The 15409-nt window shown below is 44.3% G+C and overlaps 2 protein-coding genes across 3 annotated transcripts; one reads left to right on the forward strand and one right to left on the reverse strand.

Annotated features, from left to right (window-relative positions):
• Positions 1-1236: 1236 nt before the first annotated feature.
• Positions 1237-6129, reverse strand: LOC127760247 (uncharacterized). 2 transcript variants are annotated; one of them, XM_052284470.1, is made up of 9 exons: positions 5742-6129; positions 4375-4495; positions 4180-4262; positions 3509-3634; positions 3313-3430; positions 3136-3220; positions 2403-2516; positions 2272-2311; positions 1237-1679 (listed from the first exon to the last, which is right to left on the reverse strand). In XM_052284470.1, exons 2-9 carry the CDS (start codon positions 4463-4465, stop codon positions 1527-1529), a joined length of 810 nt encoding a protein of 269 aa, XP_052140430.1. In that variant the 5' UTR covers positions 4466-4495; positions 5742-6129; the 3' UTR covers positions 1237-1526. The 2 variants fall into 2 exon arrangements, with proteins under 2 accessions (XP_052140430.1, XP_052140431.1); XM_052284471.1 differs by lacking the exon at positions 5742-6129 and adding an exon at positions 5242-5699.
• Positions 6130-12354: 6225 nt separating this feature from the next.
• LOC127767725 (AAA-ATPase At3g50940-like) lies at positions 12355-14912 on the forward strand. The gene is made up of 2 exons (XM_052293162.1): positions 12355-13428; positions 14191-14912. The coding sequence occupies exons 1-2, from the start codon at positions 12454-12456 to the stop codon at positions 14755-14757; spliced, it is 1542 nt and encodes a 513-aa protein (XP_052149122.1). The 5' UTR covers positions 12355-12453; the 3' UTR covers positions 14758-14912.
• The last annotated feature ends 497 nt before the right edge of the window (positions 14913-15409 follow it).

The raw sequence follows: 15409 nt of genomic DNA on the forward strand, positions 1-15409 counted from the left end.
GCTGGGATGGGATGAAACCATTCCTGATTTTGGGGTTGGGATGATTCCATTTACGTGTTTGGTTTGTAGGATGGGACAATCCTAATTTTTTGTTTGGTTGAAGGGATGAACTAGAGATGGGATGGGCGCCGTTTGCTATCACCGTCAGCGAGAAAGAGGAGAGCGAGCGGAGGTGCGACGATGGCTGGCAGCGAGGAGGAGGAGCGGCGCAATATTGCGAGTAGGCGGACGAACAGAGGAGGAGCACGGACGGGCGAGCAGGGGTGCGGTTGGAGGAGCAGGCCGGCGGCGAGCAGGCAGAGGATGCGGATCCGCCTCCACCGCCCTCCCCACCACTAGATCCGCCGTCACCGTCGCTGAGCCCCCCGCGGTCACTGTCGCTAAGCCCCCGCCGGTCGCCGTCGTCCAGTCCCCCGCGGTCACCGAGCCGAGCCACCCCACGGCCGCGGTCGCCGTCGTCGAGCCTCCACGGTCGCCGTCGCCGAGCCCCCCGCGGTCGCCGAACCGAGCCCCTGTGGCCGCGGTCGTCGTCGCCGAGCCCGTCGGCCGCCATCGCTGAGCCCCCGCCGGTCGCCGTCGTCCAGCCCCCCGCGGTCACCGTCGTCCAGTCCCCCGCAGTCACCGAGACAAGCCCCCCCACGGCCGCGGTCGCCGAGCCGAGCCCCCCGCGGTCGCCGTCGCCGAGCCGAGCCCCCCGCGGTCACCGTCGTCAAGCCTCCACGGTCGCCGTCGTTGAGCCCCCGCGGTCGCCGAGCCGAGCCCCCGCAGCCGCGGTCGCCGTCGCCGAGCCCGCCGGTGTTTACCGCTGCTCCTAAGGGCGAGTAGGGCGAGCGCGCAGGCTGGCCTCGAGCTCGAGCGGGTCACGCCGTTCGCTCGTCCCAACTGGGACGAGTTCGTCCGCCAGAATTTGCCCGATCGGTTGGTCCCGGATCTGAGAGGAATATTCCTCTCCAGGGACCATCCCATCCCACTCACCCCTCAACCAAACAACCTCAAAAGTGGGTTCGTCCCATCCCATCCCATTCCATTCTTGCAACCAAACGCATCTACATGGCCCAGGGCCTGAAACCAGCTGATCTCTTCGTCCCAAAATTTAATAACTTATAGCATTTAAAAGTTATCTTAAGATATAAACAATTTATCCACATACATTTTTCCATTTAATTTCGTGTGTAACCTTCTTAATGCCCATATCCTACCCAAAACTTATATTTTGGGATGGTACATGAAGTGGTCTGATACAAATCAGTAGCAGAATCCAGTTGCATCATAATAATAAATTGCTTTTCCATTTTTCACTTCATGGTATTGGCCATATTACTAAGGTCTAAACTAGTTCTACAGTCAAGGTAAAGTTACAAGAATTACTTGTCAGTAACTAAAAGTAATATCAGCGCAACATCGCAAAAAGAAAAGTTACTAAACATGTCGCTCGCAAACTACAACATACTGAAAAGATCCTCCATGTGTTAACTGTGAACTGTAACCAAAAACACCTTTACATGATTAATTGAGCCATATCCATGCTACCTGAACCACCATCTCATGCCAGCATTTATCGGGTCATGAAGAAAAGGAGTGTAGCGATGGATATAGGGATTAACTGTACGGCCAATTTTAAGCCAGATAGCTCTGTGATAACCGGCAGTGAAAGGAGAGTGATACATGAGCTTCAGTAGCTGCAATAGCGGGTAAACAGAGTGAGATAGTGATTTGCTAGAAATTTTCTGTGACTATAACATTAATAAATAATAAATTTTCTCTACAACCCGACAAGCATTCATTTAAATGCAGGGGCGCGGTTTGCGGTTTACAACTGAGAGCAGAAGTAACTAAAATTGCCCAAATTATCTTTTAAATGCAAATATTGCATACACTTAATTGGTAATTTTGTTCAGCCATGGGAGCACCTTTTCCCTTGGCTGGCATCCTGAGATTATTGAAATATAGCTATTCGCATTTGGACGAGCTCGTCACCAGCATTTTAGCCAGCATGTGCGGTGCAAAATTAAGCGTCATTTGGTACTTATTCTGTTTGATGTACAACTAAAGAAGCACTTGTTTATAGTGGATAAGATGATATCCACGCAAGAAAAATAAAAGTATATTATACTAGATATAAAAAGAACACTCCAAATTCCTAATTGTGATGACAAATGATATCATAGAAAAACCTGAAAGATAAGTCTTGTTGCAGCATTGTAGTCAACAAAAAAAAAAGAGAAATATGTCATTTGGAGAAATTAATCAGTGTTTATGTAAAAAACTAACCTGCCAGTACATGAACGTTTGCATAGGATTGCGTTGTCGCCTACACAACAGAAGTAAAAAGTAATAAGAGATTAAGATGAATGGTTAATGGGAATGGGGGAATTAAAACTGAAGGGTAGGACTCTACTGACGAGAACAGAGACAAAATCAAAAGAAATCCCAACAAAATCTCCGCATTTGAACTCAGGAATTTGACTGCAGTTGTGTTTGTCTCAACCCATGTGCAAGGTTTCTCCAGATATGTCCTACAAATTCACAATGCGTTCAAATGTTATAACACATTTACCAGTATGTTCGGCAGGCAAAGTATTGCAGGGTTGTTTTGTTTTTTATCAACTTATTGCCATGCAGATTTCCTGCACATAAAGTATTTATGTTTTTTTGTTTATATGGTAGTTAGAGTCATATTAGGATAGGATTGGTTTGTATGGTTCCTTCCTTATCTGTAATCATTCCTTATCTCCTCACTATGTACTCCTATATATACCTAGCCCTCCGAGGCTCAATATAGAATGTCCAATATTCGTAGTATATCTTCCCTTCTTCCTATACTATTCAACATTTATGACAGTTTCCTGCACATATTGATTTACAACTGATGGACTAGGGCATGTACAGCCATATTGTTTTCTTCATTGCATTGTGATGGTTTTACAGGTATTGCACACCCAGAGAGATGAAGTAGTAAAAGCCATGTAATCAAAATGTTTAGTCAATATAGCAGCATAAACCAAGAATGGGAAGATAATGCCTCAACTGCCTTATCCTAAATATGTGAATGATAGCACAACAGCATATGCATAGAAGGCAAGACAAACATACTCTTCATCGATTTTGTGCTTATAATCTGTTGAGTTCATTTACCTGTATAGAGAGGAATTAGTAAAATGGCGCCGTAGAAATCTGGCCACATGTTCAAGTGCCCAGCAAATCACTGGTACCAAAACAACTGTCAAAAAATATTATCGTGTCAAGTACTAGGAAAGGTGTTTAGGTGGAAATATGAAGAATACATTATGTCAGTAAACAAGCCATGCTTACGCTTCAAGTGCAGTTTAGACATGACAAACATAAGACAGTACATGAATGGTATAAAATCCTTTGACGAAGCTACATGGTGAAAGATCTGAGCGGCATGCATGTTTCCTGCTCTTGGTAGCTGAACAAAAGGAAAAATGGTAAAAGTTGTGCAAGGTATCTAAGAAGGGAAGAATAAAACAGATGACATGTTACTAACCCGATAAAAAGCAAACAAAGCATAGCCTGTGGTGCAGGTTGTGCCGAGAAGTGACAAACGATATCCCTTGTATTGCAGTTGTCGTGGTGTCAGTGGAAGGATTCCAATCAATGCAACAATAAGAACCTATAAAAAACAGAGGAAACAAATGTGTTGTGTGTGTGATAAAGATAATCTGACAATCAGCTAAAGTAATTTAAACATGTTAACTAAAAGCTGTGTAAATTTGTGCTCATGATTAATACATGGAAGCTAAAACAAGGCATACAAATTAATCCCCAAACTAAAGTTGAAATTTTGTACTGGCGAGCACTTAAAAAGTATACTAAATATTGTTCCTATGGAACTAAAGAGCAAATAATCATTAAGGAGGGAAATAAATAAATGGCTACACCAATCTCATCTGGTATTCTGATATAATATATGCTCATCAGTCTATTATGTGATAATATATCTAATGAATTCTGAACATTAACTCACTTGTGAAGAATTCTAAAACTGACCTTTTTTAGGCCAATGAGGGTGCCCTAGAAAAAGTATTCTTATATAGACACCAATGGGATTTTGAGACAAGAGCGTGATCTTCAGCATTGAATTGATTTCAGAGAATAGAAAATATGTGCAATGCAATAATTGCTGAAAGTTCTAGTTGTTGTGCTTAATCCATTTACCCAAGCAGTAACAGAAAAATGCAATGACCGCTGATCCAACTGCAGTGCAATTCTGCTTCTTGCGGGTCCAGCAGAATTCGTGCCTGCAAAATCCATGAAGGATAAATTGGAAGATAAGAAAGGGAATAATAATGTATGTAGTGCAGTCATGTAGAGAGAATGAGAGATCATATAAGAAAATGATATGCTGCTTACCATCTGAATCAGGAGATGTTGCATTATCACTGGCTGGTGTAGATTCTCTATCTGACGATGCTGGTGGCTGTGAAGAACTGGTTGAGGACATACCTCAAGAACAAAATCAGGATCCTACACCCTAAGTCAATCAAGAAAGAGCTTAAGTTCATATCCAACCATGTTCACATATCCAAATACAAATAGATACACAGAAAATATAAAGCTATACATCAAGTCATTTAACAATCGCATTATAAAAGGCAGCTTCTGTAAACAACAAACAAACTCAACGGTTCAATGGAAAACGGTGTACATAGAAAACAGTATAGTAATTTCATGTCAGAGTTTTTCTTCCAAAACGAGGAGTTCACACATTGTTTTAAAGCCCGAAAGACAAACAAGACAATTTCTTGATAGCTATAAATTATTTGACCCAGCTCACTGTTTACGATTCAAATATGTTACTCTGTTCCTTTCTTCCGCATTGCATTTTTTTCATATATATAGGGAACCTTCTAACTTTAACAATGCAAGGAAACAGACACAACCTATTGTGCTGAAAAGTCTGTAAAATGAGCATTACTAAGGCCTGTAGATATCAAATATCCCACTCTGTTGCTGAAATGCTTGCTTTCCCAAAACGACCACTGACCGCATTACAGAAGGGATCGCACGCAGAATGTGACATCTTTCAGATCACTACAGAACGGGCAAATAGTTTCAACAATGCACAGCAAGGATGTACCAACTTCTGCTCTTCTATGTGTGGAGTTAATCAAATAGGTGGACCAACTAGGAACTTGAGGCATTAAACATCCTAAACAGAGCCAAAACCAATTTTGAGAATCTCAAATGGATGGAATATATAACATCTGAAACATTCACCAGCAATTTTCGTTGCAGACAAACTCGACGCTACAGGTAAGCTCTGAAACATATCCACAGAGAGGCCAGAACACAGGCGATTACTTCTGCGAAAGGAAAAGAGAGCTTCAATCCTTCAACCTCCCCATCCTCGAGGTGGCTAATTCAGCAGAACAGAGCCCATCGCCTCCTTCGTTAAAAGCTCAAACCGGCAAAAAGCAGAGACTCTTGAGCCTCACAAACCAGGCGCTTTCAGAAATCAGGTTCAAAACCCTCGATCCTACACACACGCTCAAGATCCCCCCTCAAGCATAATCATCCCCATCTCTCCCGCATAAAAAAAAAGCGAAAACTTTGTTCATGGCCAGGCTGATGTGGCAAGCGCACCAGGAAGAGGTTGCCGCCGCGCGCAATGCGGGGGAGCCAAATCAGATTTGGGGATTAGCAAAGTCAACAAATGAGGCACACTTGAGAAGGGAGAGAGACAGACAAGCGGCAGCGGGGCGGCGGCAAGACCTAACCTTTGTAAAATAATCCTCGTCTTGGACTGTTGGAACGGAGCCAATCGCCTGCTCCGACACGCCGCAGAGGGAGGGGAGAGCTCTTCTCTTCTCTTCTCTTCCCTTCTCCTCCTCGAATCTAAACTTGGCGGACTCCGAAGCAAAGGCGCAGGCACGGAGGCAGAGGGAGAAGACTGACTCCCCTGTCTCCCTTCTCCTTTTCTTCTTCTTCTTTTTTTTTACTCCTCTCCCTCTCTCTGATTTTTTTTCCTTCCTCTTCTCTTCTTGGTGATGCAGGAGAGGCCATTGATTATTCGTTGTGACGCCCACACGGCACGACAGCAACCACAGCAGCGACGGGGAGGGGAGGGCCCCGCGATTAACGACGGACAGTTGAGGGGTGAGGCTGCAAAACGGGCCGCGGGCTCCAAGATTCCCCTTTTCTTTCTTTTTATCTGTTTTTTCTTTTCCGCGGCTGAGAAAAAAAAGGAGGGGGAGAATTCGAGTGGGGGATGATCAGATCAGGGAGAGCGAAAGCAACCGCGGCGGATCTCGAGGTATGCGAGAGCATGGGCTATGGCGACGACGCAGCCGGCCGGTGGCGCCGTCTGAGCTCGAAAATTTATTTAAGCGGTGAAAAATTAATGCTGGTGATGACATTAAAAATGCGTACGGCGAAGCGGAGGTAGGAGGAGCTGCGTTGGAGGTGGGCGCTCGGGACGTACGGCGGGGTGGGAGGGAGGGCGAGGTGAGGCGGCACGGCGGAGCTAGCGCGGTTACGCCGCCCACCGCGGTCGCGGTCGTGGTCGTGCGCCGCGGCTGGTGACGACGATGGCGCCTCCGTGCCTATCCTGCTGCAGCCTGCAAGTGCAACGAAGCATTTTTGGGGGGCTGTTTGGTAGTCCCTCCGTCCCTAAACCGCTGATATTTTTCTATCGTTCATCTTGTTAAAAACTTTATGAAATATGTAAAACTATATAACCGTTGATTTTAATCATTCGTCTTATTAAAAAACTTCTGTGAAATATGTAAAACTATAAGTATATTTAACAATAAATCAAATGATATGAAAAAATTAAAAATTATTTAAAATTTTTTAATAAAACGAACGATCAAATATATTAAAAAAATCAACGGTATCATATATTTAGAGATATTTAGGGACATATGGAGTAATTTGTTGGCTTCCAAAGATGGATTCACCTGGCCGGAGACCAATCTGAGACCCTGTTTATATGGGACTAAAACTTTTAAGTCCCTATCATATTAGATGTTTGGACACTAATTATAAATATTAAATGTAGACTATTAATAAAAACCCATACATAATCTTAGACTAATTCGCGAGATGAATCTATTAAGCCTAATTAATCAATGATTAGCCTATGTGATGCTACATTAAACATTATCTAATTATGGATTAATTAGGCTTGAAAAACTTGTCTCGCGAAATAGCTTTTATTTATATAATTAGTTTTGTAAGTAGTCTATATTTAATACACTAAATTAGTATTTAAATATAGGGACTAAAGTTAAGTCCCTCGATCCAAACACCACCTCCTGAAGCAACCACCAAACCTGCATGATACGCGCTCTTCTGCTCGCCTGGGCTGGTGCCATGGAGCGGATCCACGGTCGCCTGAGCTCCAGGCGACGAAAGCAATCGCATCTAATCCAAACATGATTAATGTGTCAATCCCCCGGGCAAAACAAGAAACGAGCTATTAGGTCATTTCCAATCCGATAACCATGATAATGTCCATAGCATTAAATAAGCTGTCACCTAGGATAAAAAATGATGTGACAAGTGAATAAATGAGGAAAGAGAGGGAAACCAGACATGGTTTCTACACAACATCCAAAACGTCATGAGAGATAAGTAGCATTAAATTGAAGTATGTAATAATAGTGTTTGTATTGGAAGAGTAGTGTCTAGTACTAGTTTCTTGATGATGTGGAGTTTATGGAAACTATGGCTAGTGTCTTGGGTTGGGAATGCCCTTAGCAAGTAACTGGAGTACTTGAAGAGATATATTTGTTCTCCTGTATAACCCGGTTCCCGGTACTTCGAAGTACGTTTATCCATGTGAATACGTGATGACTGATGACCTACCATCAGTGCACTAAGAGTAAGGTCAATAGTGCAGCTGGCAGCTAGCTCTAAAATTTTGTCATATTAAGTAGAGCTAACTTAAAAGCTAACTCATACAACAAGCTAGCTATAAGTTAGCTATAAGATGTCTTGGTTAAAGCATAAAAATATTAAATACTTGTGTGGGTATATCAGCTGTTGTGATCAGTACTAACCTCTATCTTTGTGGCTATTTTGGTACACCACAAATACACACAACATGATTTTCAGTAAGGTATTTGTGAAACTAAAAACTTTATTTGTGAAAGAAGTGCATCATTATTCAGTGGACAAAAGAGCACATATGTTCCTGAAACAAAACAGATACATCATTCAGTTTGTTCCTTTGTAATTAGTTGTTGTATTCACTTATCTTGCCGGATTAGTCCAACAGGCAAGTCAATCCAAGCAAGAATATTCAGCAAATATGTCTATGTATGTTGTATGTATACGAAAGTTGATCGATACTAATCAACTTGAGAATCCACATTACATAATAGCAGCAGCAACCTCACATATGAGCACCAATGCGACCACCAGTCAGATCAGCGGATGAGCCAGGAGCATGAGCGGAAGTGGAGGAAGAACAGGAGGCGTCGCCGGCGATTTCGCATGCACAGACGGAGGGGATTTTGCACGTAGGGGTGGAAGAGGGAGAGGAACACCAAGTATCGCTGGCGATTTCACGCCCAAGGCTGGAGGTGATTTCGCGCGTAGGGGCGGAAGAGGAAGAGTAACGTGAGCGTCGACGCCGATTTGGGCAGTTGGATGAGATGCGATGAGAGCTGGAGGATGGGATCAGGCGGGTTCCTTGTGGGGCCCATATAACGCGTTTTTAATCGCCTTCACGGGCTGCATGCAGGCTATACGGCGTGGGAGGCTGCGCTACCGCCCGACGCTAGATTAAGCGCTCGCTCGTTTCTCTCGCTTCAATTCTTCCCCCTTAATATAGGATTAAGGTGGTGTGAGAAATTTTGGAGCCAACCTAATTATCTTATTGTACCTGCTCTAAGACCTTATTTTTTTCAGTTTGGGATTATATAATCTAGATTATTAAGAGTAAACTGAAAGAAACAGACAACTTATTGAAGTAGTTTTTTATAATCCGAAGCCAGCTTATTATAATTTGATAAGCTCATTTATGTGAGCTTTTTTCAGATTATTGGATGAAAAATTACCCACCATGCCACCCACTCCCTCTTTAGACTTGCAAACCCAATAATCTAGGCTCTAATAATCTAGGAAAGAAACAAACTAACCGCTTATTCTACTACAGATTATAACAATCTAGCTTATAGTAATCTGACTCAATAATCTAGATTATAATAATCCCAAATTGAAAGAAACAGGGCCTAAGTGCCTGTTTGGAAAGTTTATGTTTTGAGAAATAGCTGGGAATCTAGAAAAGTTAAGTTTTTCAGCTTCTGACTTCTAACTTCTAGTTTATTTTCTGGATTCTACAAATAATTTAACCAAAAGCTGGTATGCTTAGAAGAGCATTTGATTCTGAGAGAAGCTGCAGCAACTAGAAGCTCCCACACACAAATTAGCCCTAAGTGGCGGAACCAAAATTTTTTTTTGGGCCCAGATAAACTTCAATGTAACTAATATTTACTGTACAAATTTCATAACAATTCACACATCAATATTAAAATTAAATGGAGTTTTCACTGGCAAACCTGTGAAGCTGCCTATACTAGCCGGGAGCCACTGGTGACATTTAATGTAATCTATCATCAGGCTATGATCAATAACCAAATATAATAGTAGAGCCAGCTATTAGTTATAATTTTATATTAGAGCTAATATGTATAATAGATGAGCTATAAAATTGTCTCTATTTTTTTCTCATATTTTTTTCACCGGTACATTTAATGTATTTATCTTGAAATATATAAGAAGCTAGCTCTTGTAAAGAAATCAACACTCTTTGTTTATATAAGTTCTCTCACCTCCACATAAAGCTTTGTGTTGAGTTCAAAGTGACAACCAAACAAGCCCCTTTTTTTAAGAATACAGTACAAACACAAGAGTTCACAACACGCACACACTCACATCTTACCCCTATTAAGAAGACCCCTATTCACTACAGACGCCTCGCTGTAAACATGTACGCCATCTACCATCGAAAGAGTAAATAACCGTAAATTCAAGTACCGTGTTAAGTCTAAATTTAAATTTTAGTGGGCTGGTTCCACCAAAATTCCATTAAAAGTGTAAATGTATTTTTTTATGAGCATAATGGTAAGTATTACTACCTCCATCCCAATATAAGTGTAGTTGTGAGTTTTTCCGTTTGACTATCTATGTTATTTTAAAAAAAAAATATGATTACTACTTTTATGTTATTAGATGATAAAACATGAATAGTATTTTATGTGTGATTATTTTATTTTAATTTTTTTATAATTTTTTTAAATATGACGGAAGGTTAAAAGTTAGATAAAACTCACGACTGCACTTGTATTAGCACGGAGGTAGATAGTGGGATTTAAGCCTTGAAAAGTGCGATGATGTATCCAAGTCTTCACTTGTTCCACCACCATGTCTCTAGTGATTCTTCTTGCAGTTTGCCAGACAATGTTCACCTATATTTGTACACCTGCCACTTATTTCGATTCAATTGTTCGTACACCTGCCACTTATTTTCATTCAATTACTTTAATGCCATTAATTTCATACAGAAGTCATAAAAACGCCAATGTGGTTTTACTAACCGCGTCCAATCATTCTTGGACTATACATTCACAAAATGCTCCTTAAAACGGGACGATTAAAATTTTTAAATAAGACGGACGATTAAAATTTGGCACAAAAAATCATCACTGCACTTAAAATGAGACGAATGGAGTAATTAGTATTTTTGTTGTTATGAGACAATAAAACATGAATATTACTTTATGCGTGACTTATGTTTTTAAATTTATTAAAATTGAGCACGGAAAAACGTGGCTCACTTAAAAATGTGCGTTGTGATGGACATCAACTTCGCCTGCTGGCTGCTGTCAGCTTTTGTGTCATTTTCAACGTGCACTATAGAGATCTTCTCATTCTACTGCCACCATGCCTGTCAGTCTGTAACCCGCTATGCTAGGCCACTCCCCTCCTTGAGCTCAGGGGTGGTTTAGTTCACATTAAAACTAAAAATTTGATTAAAATTAAAATGATGTGATGCAAAAGTTGAAAGTTTGTGTGTAGAAAAGTTTTGATATGATAGAAAAGTTAAAAGTTTAAAGAAAAAATTTGAAACTAAACCAAGCCTCAAATGCATTTGCCTCCATGTGTTAGGGTTCTACGATACAGCTCTGCTCCATTTGCCTCCATGTGTTAGGGTTCTAGTGGGTGGGCTCTACTGGTCAGAAGATTATTGTGCCACCGGTCAGGATGGCTCAACATTGCCGACACTGGAGGTAGAGACAAAAACAGAGAAACGAGGCGAGAACGATCGTGGATTTGTGGTGCGTCTTTGTTGTTGATTGGACTGACTGGCAATACCTATGTGCAATGAAAAGTGATGTGGTGGTCAAGCCACTAGCTAGATCAACTTTTGCTAGTCTAGGAGGGGGTAATAATAGTTCGCGGAAAGAAAATTTTAGGTGTCACATTCGACGTTTGACCGGATATCGAAAAGGTTTTTTGGACACGAATAAAAAAACTAATTTCATAACTTGTCTGGAAACAGCGAGATGAATTTATTAAGCCTAATTCCAGATATCGAAAAGGGTTTTCGGACATGAATAAAAAAACTAATTTCATAACTTGTCTGAAAACAACGAGATGAATTTATTAAGCTTAATTAATCCATCATTAGCACATGTGAGTTACTGTAGCACTTATGGCTAATCATGGACTAATTAGGCTCAAAATATTTGTCTCACTATTTCCATACAAACTTTACAATTAGTTTTTCTATTTATCTATATTTAATACTCTATACATGTGTCCAAAGATTTAATTCGATGTTTTTAGAAAAAAAATTTTGGAACCTAAACAAGCCATAATTTGACCGATATGGATAGTTTTTATGGGTGTAAAGTGTAACATGGAGTGTTAGTTACAGTATGAAAACTGCCAACACAAGTAATTTAGAGGGGGTATAAGATACATTTATTTGAAATTTCACATATAAATCAATGTACTATGTGGACAAAAGGCTATCTCAGAGTGATTACCAAACGTTAAAGAAAGACCCCAAGCCGCACAACCAATTAAATCGCAGTTTTTGAAATGTACGTTCGAAATTTCCGGGTGTTTTCCTTGGCAAACTCAGAGGGCACCTGTTGACTGACTGAAGTGCTTTACACGGTAGACCGAACTGTTAGCTAGTCAGCACCCACTAATCTCCTTCCTAAGCAAACATTAATCACAACCTACACAACAAACATTAGTATACGGTGGTTAATTACATGACAGAGTGATCAAACACCAACCAATTAAACCGACCTTTACAATGTTTATAATAAGGTATTCCCTTTCGGCAACCACTCCAAAAGCTCTCCTCACCTGCTGAATGCTAATCTCTGTTACTGAAACCACTCAAACACTTGATTAGATCGAAAACCTTAATCAGAGCCTCCCACTGCAGCTGCAGCGAGGACAGCCATGGCGTCTCCGAACAGCGAAGCTCTGGAACGGTACAAGAACGCCATCACGGCGGCCTCCTCCGTCGTGGGCGCTGCCATGCTGCTGCGCCGGATCGTCGCCGACGTCCTCCCGGACACGGCCCTGGGCGCGCTGCTCCTCCTGCCGCCACCCTCGTCCCGCCGCCACTGCGTGGTCATCGAGGAGTTCGACGGCGCCTTCTACAACCGCGTCTTCCTCGCGGCCAAGGCGTACGTCTCCACCCTCCTCGCCGCGGCGCCCGTGCCGCTGATGAAGGCGAGCCTGCCGCGCGGCGCCGGCGCGGAGCAGATCACGCTCGCCATGCGCCCCGGCACGGCGGTCGTGGACGTGTTCGACGGGGCGGAGCTGACGTGGCGCCTGAGCAGCCACGGCGGCGGCGGCGGCGGCAGGCGGCGGGGCGGGGACGACGCGCGGGAGGTGTTCAAGCTGAGCTTCGACGGGCGGCACAAGGACATGGTGCTCGGCGCGTACCTCCCGGCCGTCATGGCCCGCGTCGCGGCCATGTCCCAGGGGCAGAGGCAGGCGAAGCTGTACAGCAACGAGTGGGGCAAGTGGCGGCCCGTGAGGCTCCGCAACGCCTCGACGTTCGCGACGCTGGCCATGGACGCCGCGCTGCGGGAGGCGGTGGTGGACGACCTGGACAGGTTCCTGGGCAGGAAGGAGTACTACGAGCGGACGGGGAGGGCGTGGAAGAGGGGGTACCTCATCCACGGCCCCCCCGGCACCGGCAAGTCCAGCCTGGTCGCCGCGATCTCCAACCACCTCCGCTTCGACGTCTACGACCTCGAGCTCGGCGGCGTCCGCTCCAACACCGAGCTGCGGAAGCTGCTGATCCGGATGAAGAACAGGTCCATATTGTTGATCGAGGATGTCGACTGCGCCGTCGTCGCGGCGCCGCGGAGGGAACCGCATGGAGGCCCTGACGGAAGCAACACGCCTTCCGTGAATCGTAAGGTCAGTATTAGTAGTGCTTAGTAGTACTAATTAATACACCTCATTAGCTCTGTAACTGTAAATTGTGCATGGTAAGCGAAACAAAAGGCTTAAACTTTGAACTAGCCAAACGACAGGCTAAATTCCTTGTTCTTGTGAGATTCGAAGCGTAAATTCCTGATTCTAAATCAGGACAGGCTAGCAGGGTAAAATCTTTGTTCGGGAAAACAATCATGGTTAAAACTTATATTAAAGATGTAATAACTAAAGCTTTTCTAAAATCTAGTGCGTACACATGCACATGCACATGCACATGCACTTGTAGATTACAAATCTTCCTTTCTAAAAAGCACACAAATTTTATACTCGTTCTCATAATATCTTACTACTACTAGTTGTTTTACCGTTTCACAACTTTAAGAGAGCGCATAATTTTTGTTTGGTTTGTCTCGCGTGCGTTGTCAACTTTGCCATTTTGTGAGGTACAACAAGGATACAATCATACGTACACCATCGGCCATGACCCCGCACTAAAAATGAACACACACACGCATCAGTCACGTCTTGAAAACAAACAAATTTGGTGATAAGCTCAATCGTTTTCACAGTCTCAGCACCATTGCAAAGGAAGATCAGATTAAGAGACATCCAAAAAGAGAAATCCCAACCATCAATTCAATCTCAAACTTAGGTTAGCAAAACTGATCAGATGCTACCGTGTCGCTTACAAAGCTGTGCGTTTTTTTTTTTTTTTGTGTTGCCATGTACCGCGCGACGTCGCAGGTGACTTTGTCTGGGCTGCTCAACATGGTGGACGGCCTCTGGTCCAGCAGCGGCCACGAGCGGATCCTCATCTTCACGACGACGCACGTGGACCGGCTCGACCAGGCGCTGCTCCGCCCAGGCCGGATGGACATGCACGTGCACATGGGCTACCTCGGCTTCGGCGCGTTCAGGGAGCTCGCCGCCACCTACCACGGCGTCGCCGGCGACGACCACCCGCTCTTCCCGGAGATCGAGGCGCTGCTGCGGGAGGTGGAGGTGGCGCCGGCCGAGGTCGCGGAGAGGCTGCTGATGACCGACGACGCCGGCGCAGCCATCGAGATGGTCGCGAAACTTTTGAGGGACAGGAAGGCCGGGACCGAGGAGGATGGCGGCGGGTACGTCAGCCAGAAGCTTCACGCGGGCACGGGGCGTAGGCACCCGCGGCCGTCTCGTCGAGGAGGAGGAGGAGGCGCCGTGGTTGCGACGACGACGAGGCGGGGAGTGTTCGGCGATGAAATTGGGATGGAGATCTCGCACGGACAGGGACGGCGTGGAGTCCGCGGCCGAGGACGAGGACGGCGATAGGGGAATTCCGGCAACTCGCGAAACGGTGATGCTAAACTAGTGGCAACTGGCAAAAAAGCAGAGAGTTTATTACGTGCACGGACACTTTCTGTAATTTTTGCTTTGCCTTCCTACTCTACTCGTGAGAGAGCTATAGCACTTACATTGAGTTTTTTCAAGACAACGTTTTGAATCCACCATGTCCAATTTGAAATTATTTATGTAAAACAAGAAATAGTAGCATTCTGAATAGCACACATTTTGAAAGGTTAACAGCTAATATGCACGTTATGTGATCTTAGCATATGCCTTTGGCACATTACGATCCAGAGCGGAACAGCCGAAGTATATATATAAAACGAAAAAGAGCAGCGTAACAACTTTCCCCAGTCCAGCCTAGCTCGGCCTGGTGGTGAGGGTACGAGGCCAGCCCATCCAAGCTGGCACGGGCTGTTCAGGCCAGCCCGGCTCGGCGAGCTCAGCGGGTCGCCCCTCGAAACGTTTTTTTTTTTTTTCCCATGGCCCGACGGCCGCAAACGCCTCGGTGGCCTTCTCCTGCCACGTGGCGCGGCGGCACGGGGCAGGAAGGCGCGCGTCGCGGCCACCCGCATGCGGTAGGCTGGCCAGTGGCCGGCCACAGGCCACCAGCAGCTAGAGCCGAGAGCCAGCTACG

The sequence above is a fragment of the Oryza glaberrima genome, chromosome 1 (assembly GCF_000147395.1).
Source record: "Oryza glaberrima chromosome 1, OglaRS2, whole genome shotgun sequence".
Taxonomy (NCBI): Eukaryota; Viridiplantae; Streptophyta; class Magnoliopsida; order Poales; family Poaceae; genus Oryza; species Oryza glaberrima.